The sequence below is a fragment of the Babesia bigemina genome, scaffold Bbigscaff_70490 (assembly GCF_000981445.1).
Source record: "Babesia bigemina genome assembly Bbig001, scaffold Bbigscaff_70490".
Classification (NCBI taxonomy): domain Eukaryota; phylum Apicomplexa; class Aconoidasida; order Piroplasmida; family Babesiidae; genus Babesia; species Babesia bigemina.
Window position 1 is genome coordinate 1 of NW_012237197.1, and position 17,434 is coordinate 17,434.

General features: G+C 47.2%; 3 protein-coding genes across 4 annotated transcripts; all 3 read right to left on the reverse strand.

Annotated features, from left to right (window-relative positions):
- Positions 1-489: 489 nt before the first annotated feature.
- Positions 490-4,637, reverse strand: BBBOND_0003060 (hypothetical protein, conserved; the record flags this gene model as incomplete). Its single annotated transcript, XM_012915141.1, has 2 exons — positions 490-4,422; positions 4,602-4,637. 2 exons carry the CDS (start codon positions 4,635-4,637, stop codon positions 490-492), a joined length of 3,969 nt encoding a protein of 1,322 aa, XP_012770595.1.
- A 1,450-nt stretch (positions 4,638-6,087) lies between these two features.
- BBBOND_0003070 (hypothetical protein, conserved) lies at positions 6,088-10,995 on the reverse strand (the record flags this gene model as incomplete). 2 transcript variants are annotated; one of them, XM_012915142.1, is made up of 2 exons in its annotated part: positions 6,088-10,803; positions 10,912-10,995. In XM_012915142.1, the coding sequence occupies 2 exons, from the start codon at positions 10,993-10,995 to the stop codon at positions 6,088-6,090; spliced, it is 4,800 nt and encodes a 1,599-aa protein (XP_012770596.1). The 2 variants fall into 2 exon arrangements, with proteins under 2 accessions (XP_012770596.1, XP_012770597.1); XM_012915143.1 differs by lacking the exon at positions 10,912-10,995 and having other exon boundaries at positions 6,088-6,657.
- A 1,542-nt stretch (positions 10,996-12,537) lies between these two features.
- Positions 12,538-16,191, reverse strand: BBBOND_0003090 (hypothetical protein, conserved; the record flags this gene model as incomplete). The annotated part of the gene is made up of 1 exon (XM_012915144.1): positions 12,538-16,191. One exon carries the CDS (start codon positions 16,189-16,191, stop codon positions 12,538-12,540), a length of 3,654 nt encoding a protein of 1,217 aa, XP_012770598.1.
- Positions 16,192-17,434: the final 1,243 nt, after the last annotated feature.

The following is a 17,434-nucleotide window of genomic DNA, read 5'->3' on the forward strand; positions in this document are numbered from 1 at the left end:
TCCGCTGCCTGCGTTGTGATGGCTTCATGTCGGCAGAATGCTTAATGAATTACAACAGTACTGCGATGAGTGGCAGGGCGGGGCGTAATTTTTTTAAGGCAGTTATTGGTGCCCTTAAACGCCTGGTTGCTACGCCTGAATAAGTGATAATAAGCGGATGAATGGCAGAAATTCGATGATAAGCTGTCAAACATGAGAATTGGTCGACGGCCCGGGCGGCCGCAAGGGGTTCGCGTTGGCCGATTCATTAATGCAGCTGGCACGACAGGTTTCCCGACTGGAAAGCGGGCAGTGAGCGCAACGCAATTAATGTGAGTTAGCTCACTCATTAGGCACCCCAGGCTTTACACTTTATGCTTCCGGCTCGTATGTTGTGTGGAATTGTGAGCGGATAACAATTTCACACAGGAAACAGCTATGACCATGATTACGCCAAGCTATTTAGGTGAGACTATAGAATACTCAAGCTTGCATGCCTGCAGGTCGACTCTAGAGGATCCCACCGCCACGTCCATAATAGCAATCACGCCAGCTGTTAGCCTCGTACTCACGTGAACACTGAACTAATAGGAAACACAGCTGCTCGTACACCCGAGTCAACACATCCGCAAGAATTTCCAAACATTTCGCAGGGTCCGCGGGATATACGAAACTGTCCGCGTTGCTGTTAAAATCGCAAGCATACCGCCCGCCTGCGTGTCCATAACCCTGGATGGCGACAAGTACAGTCTCCGAATACGCGCAAACATCGCGAAGGCTATTCGACAGCTTTGTAGCCGTGACATTTTCTGGGTAGGCCTCCAACGTGTCCGGGTCCTTATCCGATAGAGACAACTCAGCATCCGACTCGTCTTTCTCTGGCTTTTCAAACAGGTCACTGAACCCATTGAGCGCCAGTTCCTGGTGCACTGGATCGTACGACAGACCGGAGAGCCATTGAAGCATGTCGTATATACTGCGTGGATGTTTCTTGGAACTGAGAGTGCCCAGGTGACATACTTCGTAGTACCATCTAAGGCAATCGTGTAGGTAATCGAATAAGTCGAGCAGCGTTACTCCGTCACCGTGTCTGTTGTTAGATGTTTTCCATGCTTTTAACTGCTCCAATTTCTCTGCGTCAGTAGTCTTCCGTTTCAGTTTTTCGTTAACGGTCTGGCCGCTAATCGTATTACGCAACACCCCGTTGTGTACAGCTTCCGATTCGGAGACTTTATACCCCGCGTCTTGCAAGCACGCTCCGAGAGGATTGTTTTTACCACGCAAATTAGTTTTCAATTCACTCCAAGACACAACGCATTTGGATCGCAAGTCAGACACGTCGTGACACATTACTGGTATCAAGGTGAGGAAGGCTTTGGCGCAGTTGGTTGCGTCGGCGGTTAATCTTTTGTAATTTTCAGTTTCATTCCACTGAATACTTGTCCCCGAATACCTGCTGACGTAAGCCATGTTCAGCTGCTTGACGAATGCCGTGATGCCTTCCTTCAGAACATCAATTAGCGGACTAAGTGGCCCGGAGAAGCCAGTGGGCACCAGAGACTGTATGGCATTTTCAAGCGTGTCAAGGTTGTTTGTGAATGTGCTGTCGAAGTGCTCCGAAGATTCGAGACCGGAGAGCAACTGATCCACCGGGGAATGTATCGCATCAACTATAGTTGTGAAAGACATCATATCCGGTTGGCTTGAGATGTTTGATGACAACAGTTGAAAGAATGTTTTCGCGTATGACGCTCCGTCCGGCAACTCGGAATCCGCATTCAAGTTATTGAACTCGCCAATGTCCGCGTTGAGATTCTTAAAAAAACCTTTGATACCACTTTTCAAATCGTTGTCTATGGTTTTCGCCATTAATGCACGCCGCTGCTCCACAAACGTTCCTAGTGCTTTAAGATCATTGATTTTTGACTTGACATAGCGCTTAAGTGCGTCTTGTTTTATGTCTCTCTTGGCCTTCTCAACTTCTTCTCTGATATTTTCTTGTATGGCTTCTCTGCAATTTTCGACGGCTTCAGGGAGAGTGGAATGAAGTACATTTGTGACGGCTGTATCTAATTTTCTGAGTTGATCTTTTTGGAGGGTGTCGAGATCGGTTTTTATCTTTTGAAGACCTGATCTGTTATTAACCATGGCGATGCGCTCCTTTCTGAAATCACCTAACATTTTCTTCAGTCCGCCTGGTTGTTCATCGGATGCTTTCTCAATGGTGGCGCACAATTTTGCAATATTAGATGTAACATCTTTAAAGAGTTTTAGAACGTCATTATGTGCATTATCAATTTGCGATAATGCGGTAATCGTTTGCGTTCTCAATACTCCCATGGTATCATTGAGGGCGATGTACGCGTCGAGGCGTCCATTGATGTCATTTAATAGTCTACCGTCTCCACTCGCCACTATACCTTCAAATGGATGTTTCGTAACATTGTGAATCGCTACATCTATCGCGGCTGCAGCATTGTCGCTATCATCGCCGAGGGAATTAGGCTGTGTTGCTTTCTCAAGTTGGTGTTGCAGTGTCTCAATCTTAGGCTTAACGGCTTCCAATGCCTTATCAACTTTTTCGCCGGGATTGCCTGATATAAGTTGTTTGCCAAGATCTTCAACATCTGGTATTGCACTTTCTATTCGATTAATTAGTGACGTTTTAGCAAACCGCTTAAGCTCTAATGCAACCTGCTTGAAGTTGTTCAATAAGGACTTCACGATAGCTCTAATAATAATCTCGATATTGTGTCTATATTTATGCTTCGCTTTTGTCAAACCCAACTGCTCTTCTATTTGTTGAGCTGCCCTTCCAAGTGAAAAATTTAGATGGTTCTTAAGTTGAAGTTCAACATGGTCGGCAAATTCCTGAAATCGATCGGCAATATTACCCACCGTTGATCTATTAAGATGCGTTACGGCAGCTTCCTGTATTTCTGTGTAAATATGCGATGGGAGGTGTTTCTTTATTGCATCCTTCACCGCCTCATCATCCTTGTCTGTCATCTGGCTAACGTTTTTGTGAAGTCTCACATACTGGTTTATCTTGTAAGTCACAATGCTCTCATCTTTATCTTTTAATATATCTCCAATCCACTCAGTCAATACGTTACTGCTGAATCCTTCTTCTCCAAAACCATTGGCGTAATCTGTGACACCTTTTGCAATCAATTTAAGTGCTCCAGTTATTTCACCATCTTCCACACCAGTCATGCTGTCAACAACCTGCTTAACCTCATGTTTAATCTTCTGCCAATTCTTATATATACTATCATCTGCATCATCTAGTTCTGGGACTTTCATTGGTTCTCCAATTTTTCCTTTAATGAACTTCACCTCCTCTTCAATATGCTTCATAATCCCTTTGATATTATCACTTTCCGTTTTCACACCTAACTGATGGCCAAGCATTCCAATTTTCTTTCTCACATCCTGGACTGCGAAATTCACGTCCTCTTTCAGCTTCCATAATTTATTCACGTAAACTTTTTCGAGACCTGTGATCATTATGTTAGCTTTAGGCACCAGTTCTTTAACAAGTCGATCAGCAGCTCTACCAGCATGGTAGAGTGATTGAGCCTTCAGCGTCAACTGCCTAATCGCCTCTTGTATATCCTTCTTGGTTCGTGCATTTTCTGTGTCTTTCACCTGCTGTAATATTATTTCAACCCTCTCTAACGCATCGATCATAGTCTGATCCGCATTCTTGATCCACACCGTCAGGTGTTCGACGTATTTTTTCAACATTTCGTCCACGATACCGATGTGTCCTTGTATATTTTCCATATTGTCAGCCAATGTTGTACTGATACGCCTTATCTCATTATCAGTTGTCATGTGAACAGCGTGACGCAGTTTGTCAAGCACCTTATTAACATTCTCGCACAGCTTCTCCATACGCCACTTGTCTTCCTTTGCGTTCTTCGTGACGTGATTTATTTCCATTTTAATTTTCTCGAAGTCACTCATAACCTTCATTTGCAGAGGCCCATCAAGCTTTTTTATGGCCTCTTTCACTGCATTAACATTATCGTCCAACCCATCAAACACCGTCGTGGCCAAGGTGGAGACTACACTGTCTAGGGACTGGGACTTTAACTTATCAACTGCCGCAATATTTTCACCAATTTTTCGTTTTAATGCTTTTAACGTGCCTTCACCTTCTTCTTTCACAACTTTATCTATTTTCTTTTGCAAATCTCCATCCCACTCCCCCAGCGCCGTGCTCACAGCCATAACGGCCTTAGACAATCCGCCAGGATTGTGCATACTGTTTTTAATTTTTTGGAGTGTTTCAGTCATTTTCTCTACAGGATAATAATGCTTGACGTTTTCATCATCTTTCACCGCACCAAGCACCCCCAGCAAAAACGCCATCACCCCGTCACACAGCCTATCCAGGTCAGAGTACACTATCCCCTGGCCGTCGTAGCCTTTGGACTCTTTGTTGAAGCCGAGGAAGGTTTCGAGGCCGGTGCAGAGGTTAGTAAGGATATTAGTAGGGTTGTTATTTGAGGTAATTTTGAGGTTTTAAATTTTGTCAAATTTCTTGTCAAGCTCCCTAGGCGACACATGGTCAGGGCAGTGGCAAGAGGTGGAAGAGGGAAGGGAAGGGTGACAAGGCACAAGTTATTGTGATGGTTTATAGAGATCATAGCGGTATTATGGCGAGGTAATTCGAGCGATGTGTAGTGGATAAAGGAGCGATGTAGAGTGGATAAAGGGGCGATGTAGAGTGGATAAAGGGGCGATGTAGAGTGGATAAAGGGGCGATGTAGAGTGGGTAAAGGGGCGATGTAGAGTGGGTAAGGGAGCGATGTAGAGTGGATTAGGGAGCGATGTGGAGTGGGTTAAGGGGCGATGTAGAGTGGATAAAGGGGCGATGTAGAGTGGGTAAAGGGGCGATGTAGAGTGGGTTAAGGGGCGATGTAGAGTGGGTTAAGGAGCGATGTAGAGTGGGTTAAGGGGCGATGTAGAGTGGGTTAAGGGGCGATGTAGAGTGGATAAAGGGGCGATGTAGAGTGGGTAAAGGGGCGATGAGGAGTGGTTAAGGGGCGATGTAGAGTGGGTTAGGGAGCGATGTAGAGTGGGTTAGGGAGCGATGTAGAGTGGGTAAAGGGGCGATGTAGAGTGAGTTAGGGAGCGATGTAGAGTGGATAGAGGAGCGATGTAGAGTGGATGATAATCACTAACTTTGTCACCATGTCATCGCTGCCGTAACCATGTCACCGCTGCCTTGACCATGTCCTCGCTGCCGTAACCATGTCATCGCTGCCGTTACCATGTCATCTGCTTGGTAACCATGTCATCGCTGCTGTGACCATAACCATGTCATCGCTGCCGTCACATGTAATCGCTGCCGTAACCATGTCATCGCTGCCGTAACCATGTCATCGCTGCCGTGTCCATCTCATCGCTGCCGTGACCATGTCATCGCTGCCGTAACCATGTCATCGCTGCCGTGTCCATCTCATCGCTGCCGTAACCATGTCATCGCTGCCGTAACCATCTCATCGCTGCCGTGACCATGTCATCGCTGCCGTTACCATGTCATCGCTGCCGTGACCATGCCATCGCTGTCGTGACCATGTCATCGCTGTCGTGACCATGTCATCGCTGTCGTGACCATCAACTTGGTCAGCACTTTGGTCAGCACTTTGGTCAACACCTTGGTCAACACGTTGGTCGTGGCATTGGTCACCACGTTGGTCACCACGTTGGTCAACACGTTGGTCAGCACGTTGGTCACCACGTTGGTCAGCACGTTGGTCAGCACTTTGGTCAGCACGTTGTTCATCACTTTGGTCAGCACATTGGTCAGCACTTTGGTCACCACTTTGGTCAACACTTTGGTCACCACTTTGGTCAGCACCTTGGTCAGGTGCTTGGTCACCACCTTGGTCATGGCATTGGTTATGACATTGGTCAGCACTTTGGTCAGCACGTTGGTCAACACTTTGGTCACCACTTTGGTCAACACTTTAGTTAACTACTACACAATCACACACAACGATTGATGAGTGATGCAACAGATTAAAGCACAAATCATAAGTTAGGTGAGTAGGTGATGCTAGGTGAGTGTAGGTAGTAAACACGTGAGTACGATTACGGTTGCAGGTAAAACACCCTGTTAAGCTTGTTGACACGTGCGGCGGCGAGGAGTGATTGAGCGGCTATCCTATGACTCGAGGGACTATGTAGATGCGATTTGATGTGGAGGAGGTCGAGGCGGATGACCATGATGTGGAGGAGGTAGAGGAAGGAGAGGAGCCAGAGTGCGAGGGTTAGTGTCATGAAGGGGAAACGGATTGTGTATATGAATTTGTCAATAGAGTGGAACAGTTGCATCAATACGGATTCTCCGTCGAGAACTTTCTTTAATGCGTTGCACAAATCGTTACACGTCCTCTTGTAGTCCACATCATCGGTTCCACTCAGCTTCTTGCGGTCCACTAAAGTGAATCCGTATGTGCACAAAACCGACGATGTAGATGGGCAGTTTATTATGGAATCACACAACGAGTGATGCGTAGATCCTGGCGATTTCTCGTTTGCCTTACATTTCTTCGGACATTTAGCGACACGGCATTTAGGCGTGGCACCGCCACATTTAGAGTTGCATTCCTCATACATTTTTTGAAGCAAGATGTAGAAAGTCTCTGTCAGATACACCATCCACGAAACGTATTTATCAGCGTGCTTAAACGAGAATGTGGCACTGATATCATTACTCAAGGGACTCAAGTATTTACCGCACGTGGCCGCTGTTTTAGAGCTACATACGAGGCTGATAAGGTCACCTGATGTATGCGTCTTTGATTTCCCAGAGTGACTAGAGTTAAATACAGAAGCGACATTCAACTCGTCATATGGGCGTTGCAGATTGGCTTTGGTCACTGCTTCGTCAAAAGCCTCTTTCTTGTGCTTCTTACCACCGTCATTCCACGTTGTTATAAACAGGTGATAAAACGCAAACATGTCACCCAGAGTCTGCGGCGGTCTACCTAGTACGCATACTAGAGAGGAGCAGAGTACAGTGAGTGGTGAGGACGGAGTGCCACAGAACTCCTTCAGTACTTTGTACAGTCTCGAACCCTTGCTTGTATGCGACGCCGTGATGCTGATGTCGGCAAATCCCATTGGCGTTTTGCAAGGCTTGCCGAAATGGTTTGGTGCTGAACATGACAGCTTGCAGTCAGCCTTGTTATACGGATGAGGAAGGAAACCGGGAAGACCATCCTCCAAAAAGAATTGTAACGGTGACTTAACACCGCACTTAGGGTGTTGCTTGCACGTTTGGTTAGCTGTTTGGTCAGCTATTTGCTTGCAGTTTTGGTCAGCACACTGCTTCTCATTGCACTTCCAACTTGAGCCGCCAACACCTTGCCCATACCAACACTCCGCCCATCCGCTGTATTGCGTCGAATTACTGCACTGCTCGTACAGGAAGCGCAACTGATGGAACAGTCTGTACAACAGTTCCACCAATACATCTAGACACTTAGCTGCGCTGGACGGATATGCCAACTTGCCCGCGTTGGTGTAGAAATCGCAGGCGTAAATACCGTCATTATGCCCGTAGCCGAGGATGGATAGCAAAACGTCTTCTGCGTAGGTGGTGACTTCGGTGAGTTTGTCGGCCAGCGACGCGGCTGTGATGTCCTTCGGGTAGGCTGGCAGGGTGTCTGCTTCCTCACCTTCGAAAGTCGGACCGTCATCGTCGGCGGTGGCGTCGCCTATCTTTTCCTCCTTCTCGAAGAGGCCACTGAAACCGTCGTAGGATAATGCGTGATACACCGGGTTATACGGAAGCCCGTTGAGCCAAAGCAATATGTCGAACACGGAAGAGGGATGCCGAGGTCTAGGATGAACAACGAGGTGACCGACGTGATTGTAGGCGTCCAGGTAATAGAACAGTCTCGACAGTAGACCTTCGTATTTTCTGTAATGCGCCAGGTATTCTTTGTAGGTTCCCAAGTTTTCTGGGTTCTCGTTGAAAGATTGGTAACGAGCGAATCCTCTGCTCATTCTGAGGGCGACTTCCTTACCGGTTTGATCCTTCAGCTGATCGATGTCATACCCCTCCTCCTGCAAATACTTTTTCAATTCATCCGCCTTTCGGGCACTTTTTGCGTTGCCGGTAACTTTGTAATCCGTCCACTCCGTAGCGCCCTTGTAGAACAGATGGTGGAGACCGTGGAAGTATGCCGGCCCGATGGTCAAAAACGCTTTTGCGCAATTGTTTACAGCCTTCTCATCGTGCTCCCACCTAACATTTGCGCCATCATACCTCGAGATATACACCTTGCCCAGCGCGCCGACCAACTCCCGGCAGCCACCGGAGACACCTTGCAGCATGGCAGTGACCGGGTTGGGGAAGCCGTCCGTTGTCAAGTCGGCAACGGCGGCGGTGAGATCGTCGAGCTTGGTAGGGAGATCGCGGTCGTATTTGTTGGAGGTGTAAACATGGCTGATCAGTCCGCTAAGGGCGGCATAGAGTTTGGTGAGTTTAGAGGTATACGGATCCTGGGACCTGGGGAGTGAGGGATGCTTCTTATGTTCCTCCTCGTCAAGCCGGTTGATCTCGCTGTCGATGTACGATTTAACTGGTGCGAAGAATGTCTCTAGGCTACGGCACAGAGTTGGAATGTCGGAGTTACTAAGAAGCCTGTTCACGTTGTCGCCGGAGTCGTTGCCGTTGAACGCCTCCATGAACCCCTTCAGGCCGATGTGCTGGTCGTGTTCGATTTGCGTTGGTAATTCTGACAACTCCAGCTTTACTTTCTCCACAAACTGCTCCAGTAGCCATTTTATGGAGTCAACGTACCGTCTGCGGGCGTGGGTTGTCAGGGCTGTTTCGGCCACGTTCACTTGTGTCTTGAGGTAACGTTGCATAGCTTGAACGTAGTGCTTTTCAGTAACTTCGGCATCTTTAAGGAATTTTTCAACGGCTTTGATAGGGCCGGACTCTAGATCACTTCGCAAATGACCCAGCTCGCTATGAATCTTATTGATGCTGTTTGTGGCAAGCTCGGAATCCGCAAAGTACTTCGTTTTCAGTTCAAATAATTTTGCTTTCGCGCTATCGGGGTCCTCACTGGTAACGTTCCTGATATCTTTGCACAGACTTTTTATCTTGTTCATTACATCTTGAGCATGTGTTTGCAGCGCGACTTTCTCAACCTCTGCGTTGCCTTCCAGGGTGCCGTCCAATTTATTAATTACGTCAAGATACTTCTCAACGATAACAGTAACCTCCTTCTGCAGTTTTGCTGCACCGGTAATTGCGGCAGCATTACAAAGAGTGCCGATATCTGGTTCTATGCCCGCGGCCTTCTCTTGCATCGATGATTTCAATGTAGTACCGGCTCTGCCTGCAAATGTATTCCAACCTGAATTGCTCATTGTCGTTATTGAATTTAGATAGTTTAAGACAATCTCAAAACAATATCCAAGGTTGCCTGCTTCATTTGCTATTTGTGCCGTGGTAAACAACACTCCAAACGTTCCCAATTTATTTTTCAAATTGTTCTCACCAAGCTTTTTTATCATGGCATCCAAACCAGGTGTTTTTTTTGATGTCACAACAAGCCCATTCTGCGCTGTCATACCCGCCACTAACGCCTCCTTCAAATGTTCCAGGTAATTCCCAACGTTTTTTTTAATTTTTTCAATAAGTGGCTTAATCACCGTAGACACATCCCATTCACCACTTGTTTGGTTGAACACACTAAACTGATGTGGCACAATCATGTTTTCCTCCAGCTCTTTTAGCTTCTTCACCGCGCATTCTCCTTTCCCATCTCCCTCCGGTCCCTTAACCTTCGTAACTACTGCATTATATTGGTTTCTCAACTCCTCAAATTTTCCGTGTAGTATGCTTGTCGACGCTTCGATCTGCTGGGCCGCTTGCGTGATTTGGTTAGGATATTTATATAAAGAGCCTTCGTCGATACACTCCAATATTTTATTCACCTGCGTCTCTGCTGTCGTGATGGCATCCTTCGCATTGTCGATCCATTGCCCCAAATGCTTGAGGCAAATTTGAAGTGAATTATTGATTTGTTTCAGTTTGGCCAATATCGGTCGGACTTCCTTAGTCAGGTAGTCCAGCAAGGCTCTAACCTGATCTTGTATGTTACACTCTACATTCACCTGTAAACTGCTGAGTGTTTGACTAATGTACTGTTTAGTTGTATCCAACTCACTCTGCTGTTTGGCACGCACCGTCTCCAGCCGCTCGCTCTCATACGCAACGGTCGCACGAACATTGTCAAGCTTATCACGCAACTTATCATTAAGCTCTACAATTGATTTTTTGAGTTCATTATCAGCTACAGTGGTATCTATGTCACTAGTGAACTGTTCAGCTCTTTGCTGAAATTCTTTCAGCTTCGCGTCAATTTGCTTCGTGGCATCTTCAACTTGCTGGTCCTTGTAATTTATCTTCTGACGTGAATCATCATGCTCTCGTAGGATCTTGTCTGAAGCTTCTTTAAGAAGCGTTAATTCACCTGTAAAGCTATTAAGTTTTTCACTCACCTTTTTATTAGACTGCTCCACTGCCTTATTATACCTCCCCACCCCTTCGACCACCTCCGCAATCGCAACACTAAAACCTTTTTTACCGGCGTGTTTTTTCTCGTTAAGTATCTTAATTGCATCGGTAATTGTCTCTTTATGCTGCCCTAAATGCTCTTTGATGTTACTGAGAACACCACTCAAAAACGCCACCACCCCGTCACACAGCCTATCCAGGTCAGAGTACACAATGCCAGAGCCGTCGTAGCCTTTTGATTCAGAGTTGAAGCCGAGGAAAGTCTCGAGGCCGTCACAAAGGTTAGTATGGATGTTAGTAAGGTTATTATTTAAGGTATTTTAAAGCTTATCAATTTCTGCAAATTTCATGTCAAGCTCCCTAGGCGGCACATGGTCAGGGCAGTGGCAAGAGGTGGAAGAAGGGAAGGGAAGGGTGACAAGGCACAAGTTATTATAATGGTTAATGGAGGTCATAGCGGTATTATGGCGAGGTAATTCGAGCGATGTAGAGTGGGTTAAGGGGCGATGTAGAGTGGGTAAAGGGGCGATGTAGAGTGGATAAAGGGGCGATGGAGAGTGGGTTAGGGAGCGATGTGGAGTGGGTAAAGGGGCGATGAAGGGTGGGTAAAGGGGCGATGTAGAGTAGATAAGGGGCGATGTAGAGTGGGTTAAGGGGCGATGTAGAGTGGGTTAAGGGGCGATGCAGAGTGGATAAAGGGGCGATGTAGAGTGGGTTAGGCAGCGATGTAGAGTGGATAAAGGGGCGATGTAGAGTGGGTTAAGGGCGATGTAGAGTGGGTTAAGGGCGATGTGGAGTGGATGATAATCACTACTTATGTCAGATGCTTGGTCACCATGTCATCGCTGCCGTAACCGAGACATCGCTGCCGAAACCACTGTCATCGCTGCCGTGACCAAGACATCGCTGCCGTGACCATGTCATCGCTGCCGTGACCATGTCACCGCTGCCGTAACCATGTCATCGCTGCCGTGACCATGTCATCGCTGCCGTTACCATGTCATCGCTGCCGTTACCATGTCATCGCTGCCGTGACCATGTCATCGCTGCCGTGACCATGTCATCGCTGCCGTAACCATGTCATCGCTGCCGTGACCACTAACTTGGTCACCACGTTGGTCACCACGTTGGTCAGCACCTTGGTTGACACGTTGGTCAACACGTTGGTCAACACATCGGTCAACACGTTGGTCAGCACGTTGGTCAGCACTTTGGTCAGCACATTGGTCAGCACATTGGTCACCACGTTGGTCACCACGTTGGTCATGGCATTGGTCACCACTTTGGTCATGGCATTGGTCACCACTTAGGTCAACACTTTGGTCAGCACATTGGTCAGCACATTGGTCACCACGTTGGTCACCACGTTAGTCGTGGCATTGGTCATGGCATTGGTCAGCACGTTGGTCACCACGTTAGTCGTGGCATTGGTCATGGCATTGGTCAGCACTCTGGTCAGCACATTGGTCAGCGTTTAGGTCAACACTTTGGTCAGCACCTTGGTCAGCACATTGGTCAACACGTTGGTCAACACATTGGTCAACACTTTGGTCAGCGCCTTGGTCATGGCATTGGTCAGCACATTGGTCAGCACTTTGGTCATGGCATTGGTCATGGCATTGGTCAGCACTTAGGTCAGGTGCTTGGTCACCACTTTGGTCAACACTTTAGTCACCACTCTGGTCATGGCATTGGTCAGCACTTTGGTCAGTTGTTTGGTCAGCACATTGGTCATGGCATTGGTCAGCACTTTGGTCATGGCATTGTTCAGCACTTTGGTCAGCACCTTGGTCAGCACTTTGGTCAACACTTTGGTCAACACGTTGGTCAGCACCTTGATCACCACGTTGGTCAGCACATTGGTCACCACTTTAGTTAACTATTACACAGTCACATACAACGATTAATGAGTGATTCAAAACATTAGATGACAATTCGTAGGTTAGGTGAGTAGGTGATATGCTAGGTGAGTGTAGATAGTGAACACGTGAGTACGATTATGGTTGCAGGTAAAACACTTTGTTAAGCTTGTTAACACGTGCTGCGGCGAGTAGTGATTGAGCAGCTATACGATGCGATGATGGTGAGTGCAAGTGAGATTTGATGTGGAGCAGGTCGAGGCGGATGACCATGATGTGGAGCAGGTACAGGAAAGAGAGGAGCCAGAGGGCTAATACAGTGATCGAGAATTTCTCTCTGATATCCCAGAGGAACTTATCAATTTGATGTCGTAATTGAATAAGAACCGAATTTTCACCGAGCATCTTTTTCAACGCTTCACAAAAATCTCTGCAAGTCCTTTTAGCCCCTTCATTATTACCAGAGCCATTAAGTCCCCATGGATGTCCGAAGGTAAAACCGTATCTGTACAGGGTAGGGTGAGTATCACGGCACGTGACGATTGATTTGCATTTTGCCGAATGGTTGTGGGTAGGGGATAGAGTCGTAGGCTTCCCTGTTGAATCAGTGTATTTGACTCGGCAGTTTTCGACACAGCTTTTCACATGACACTTACTTCCGGCTGGTCCACATTTCTTGCAACAGTCATCATATAATTTTTTAAGCAGATCGCAGAATGTCTCCGTGATATAGACTATCCACGACAGGTGATTGGCCTTGTGTTCGGCGGAGTAATACCTAGTGATTTCCTGCGTCAGCGATTTAACATACAGACCACAAGGTACTACTGACGCAGACGTACAGCTGCTTATGCTGATCAAATCGCCCTTGGAATGCGCGTCACGGTGCGAACGATTATCAAGCAATATACTTGGATCAAGGCCTCCATATTGCGTTCCAAAATATGCTGCGTTGACAGCCTCTCTAAATGCTTGTTGCGTATGCGTCTGCGATGCTTTTACTCCATAAAACCCGCCGGTGTAATCTGTGATATAGCCATAGTAGAACGCGAAGATGTCTCCGAGTGTCTGCGGAGGCTTTTGTAAGAGACACGTCAGCTGAGCGCACAGCTTGGTTAGTGGAGCGGACTCACTGCCGCAAAAGCCCTCAAGCACTTTCTTGAGATACTCTCCCGTCTGCCTGTGAGAGGCAGTGACACTTATGTCAGCGAAGCCCATTGGCGTTCTGCAAGGGATACCTCCATGGTTGGAGAGCGTACATGTCAGCTTACAACCCGGCTTGCTGAAGGAGTGTGGCAAAAAGCCGGGGAGACCATCTTCTAAAAAGCATTGAAGTGGCGATTTTATGCCGCACTGAGCTGTTTGGTCACACTTTTGGTTACACTTTTGCTTGTGTATTTGGTTGCCCTTTTGGTTAGGACATTGCATGGTGTTGCAGTTCCATGCTGACCCGCCTACTTGGTTTCCGTACCAACAGTCACGCCAACTGACGGAGGGTTCCTCGTTGCTGCACTGGCCGTAGAGGAAGAAGAGTTGTTGGTACAGCCGATTCAGCACGTCGCACAGCATATCGAAGCACGCACCGGGGGCGGTGGGATAGGAGAAACCGTCGGGGTTAGTGTTGAAGTCAACGGCATAAATGCCGTCCGCGTGGCCATGGCCGAGGATGCCGATCAAGACGTCTTCGGCATAGACGCAGACGTCACGAAGGTTTGTTGATAGATTCGATGCTGTGATGATATCTGGGTGTGCCTTTAATGTTTCATCATCTACAACAGGGATAGGCCCGTCAGCAGCTTCCTTGCTATCCTCATCAGGCTTCTCGAACAGGTCACCAATGTCTCCGACCGATACTTTTTGGAACACGCGATTGTGCGGAAGTCCAGTCAACCACGCGAGCATTTGATAGACGGATGATGGCGATTTAGGTCTCTCGATGTGGCGGGAGTGACAGACCTCGTAGTATGTCTTTGTTTGTCCGTAAAGGTAGTGTAGCACGTCGACGACGTTGATTACATATGCATGCTCCATGGTAGTTTTTTTGTGCTGGGCAATGTCATTTACCCATTGCGGCTGCGCTCCTTTATTGGCAACGCTTCCAATGGGATAGTTGAGAAGATCGTATATTCTCGTCACGCTCATTTTTTGGTTGTCTTGCAGTTCACCGGTCTGCTCGCCTTCCACAGCATTTACTTTATAGCCACGATCCTCTAACCACAAACCGAACACATTATCTGCATACGTATTAATTTTCTTCCCTTTCCACGATTTCACAGATTCTGTTAACATCGTATGGAAATCGTTACTCAGGATCTCCAAAGTTGTGAGGAATGCCTTAGCGCAGTTGGTTGCGTCGGCTGTTGGTTCCTCACCTTTCTTCGGATTAGTGGTATCTGTCCACTGGATTTTCTTACCCGAGTACTTGTTCACGTACCGCTTGCTGAGTTCATCAACGAATGTCAGCAGACCACGCTTCAGCGGCGTTAACAAATGTCTCTGTGGGTCATCCATGATTTCAGGAGTGAATGCTCTCAGCACCCCTTCAAAGTCATCTAGATTGATGGTGAACATATGGTCAAAATGATGAGTATATTCAACGTGTCGAAGTAGATTATTAAAGTCATTCTTAGTTTGCTGAAACGTGTCTTTATGTATTTCAATGTCCTCTTGCTTTTCAAAGAGTTCGACGAAGTCCCGTACACCATCACGGACTATACGCGCCGCTTTGCTAACTGGAGATGGTAGAGTAGACGATGACGAATTTATATCTTTAATATATTTAACTTTGCTAACTAACCCTTTTTCCATCTTACCCATGAACCCTTTGAATCCGATATGTTTGTCTCTTTCTATGGCAGCAGGCAACTCATGGAGTTCCGTGTGGACCTTTTCTGCAAAAGCCGTGACCATGCCTTTGACGGACGTCACATACTGCTTCCGCGCCTCGGTGGTGAGTTTTTCGATGGCCGATTGCACTTCATTATTGACGCTTCGATGAAGATCCGTGACGATTTGCGCTTTTACTAATGTGACTTCTTTTTTTATGAATTGCTGTACCTTTTGGATCGGATCACTCAACAGGAGATTTCTAAGTTCACCCAGGTCAGTGTGGATCTTATTAAGGCCTTTATATGTCTTACCGTTAATTTCCGCTGTATTCGTATTGATAAGATTCGTCAAATCTTTTAGTTTGTTTTTTAAACCATCTGGATCTAGATCTCCCGCCGCCTGTTTGATAGCGTGGCACAGAGAAGCAACATGGGAGGTGACTTCCTGGGCTTTGTTGAACAGCGCAGATTGCGATTTATTTGCAGCATTGACGAGATCGTCAACATCATTTCTAATTCCTTCAAGTTTGTCGATTACGGGGGCTTTGAGCTCACTTTGAAGCTTAGCGACTGCTTTCTCTCCCATTGTTTTGAGCAGCGTCTCGAGTTGCTTCTCCACTTCATTGTTAGTGGCTGCAGTGCCCACATCACCTTTGATCGACTGCCCAAGAGTGCCGAGTTGTCCCGAACTACTCTGGTATACAGCATCCTTCATATTACTGCCAAGATTTTTGACATCTCGTATTGCCTTCTGTAATTTTTCTGCGATGTTGGACATTGACATAAATATCTCCACATCGTCTTTTGCTCCGTTAGCGGCAGATCGCACTGCGGTGAGTATGGTTGTCACTGCGTGCTTGAGATAGTACTGGTACGTGGAGGAAGACGGATCGTTCATACGTAAATCTTGATTCTCCTGCAGCTTGCCCTCAATTGCAGACACTGTGCTTTCGAGTTGATTCATCACCTGACCAGCGTAGGTACCGACGAATGTATGAATTTCCAGCAAATTGCCATCCACAGTCTTTTGTGTACCTGTTGGTTCTTTGCCGCTGACTGAAATCAGCTTGGCGTTTACCTCATCGACAACTATTTTAGTTACGTTGGGGTGGGATCCCCGGGTACCGAGCTCGAATTCGCCCTATAGTGAGTCGTATTACAATTCACTGGCCGTCGTTTTACAACGTCGTGACTGGGAAAACCCTGGCGTTACCCAACTTAATCGCCTTGCAGCACATCCCCCTTTCGCCAGCTGGCGTAATAGCGAAGAGGCCCGCACCGATCGCCCTTCCCAACAGTTGCGCAGCCTGAATGGCGAATGGCGCCTGATGCGGTATTTTCTCCTTACGCATCTGTGCGGTATTTCACACCGCATATGGTGCACTCTCAGTACAATCTGCTCTGATGCCGCATAGTTAAGCCAGCCCCGACACCCGCCAACACCCGCTGACGCGCCCTGACGGGCTTGTCTGCTCCCGGCATCCGCTTACAGACAAGCTGTGACCGTCTCCGGGAGCTGCATGTGTCAGAGGTTTTCACCGTCATCACCGAAACGCGCGAGACGAAAGGGCCTCGTGATACGCCTATTTTTATAGGTTAATGTCATGATAATAATGGTTTCTTAGACGTCAGGTGGCACTTTTCGGGGAAATGTGCGCGGAACCCCTATTTGTTTATTTTTCTAAATACATTCAAATATGTATCCGCTCATGAGACAATAACCCTGATAAATGCTTCAATAATATTGAAAAAGGAAGAGTATGAGTATTCAACATTTCCGTGTCGCCCTTATTCCCTTTTTTGCGGCATTTTGCCTTCCTGTTTTTGCTCACCCAGAAACGCTGGTGAAAGTAAAAGATGCTGAAGATCAGTTGGGTGCACGAGTGGGTTACATCGAACTGGATCTCACAGCGGTAAGATCCCTGACAGTTTACCCCCCAAGAACGTTTTCAATGATGAGCACTTTTAAAGTTCTGCTATGTGGAGCGGTATTATCACGTATTGACGCCAGGCAAAAGCACCTCGTCGCCGCAACACTATTCTCACAAGACTTGGTTGAATACTCCCCGTTCACGAAAAGCTTTTTCGGAAGGCTTGACAGGAAAAAAAATATCACTGCTGCCCAAACCCTAGGAAAACCCTGGGGCCATTTTCTTTTGAACTATCTGGGGGACCAAGGAGTAACATTTTTTGCCAAAAGGGGGGAT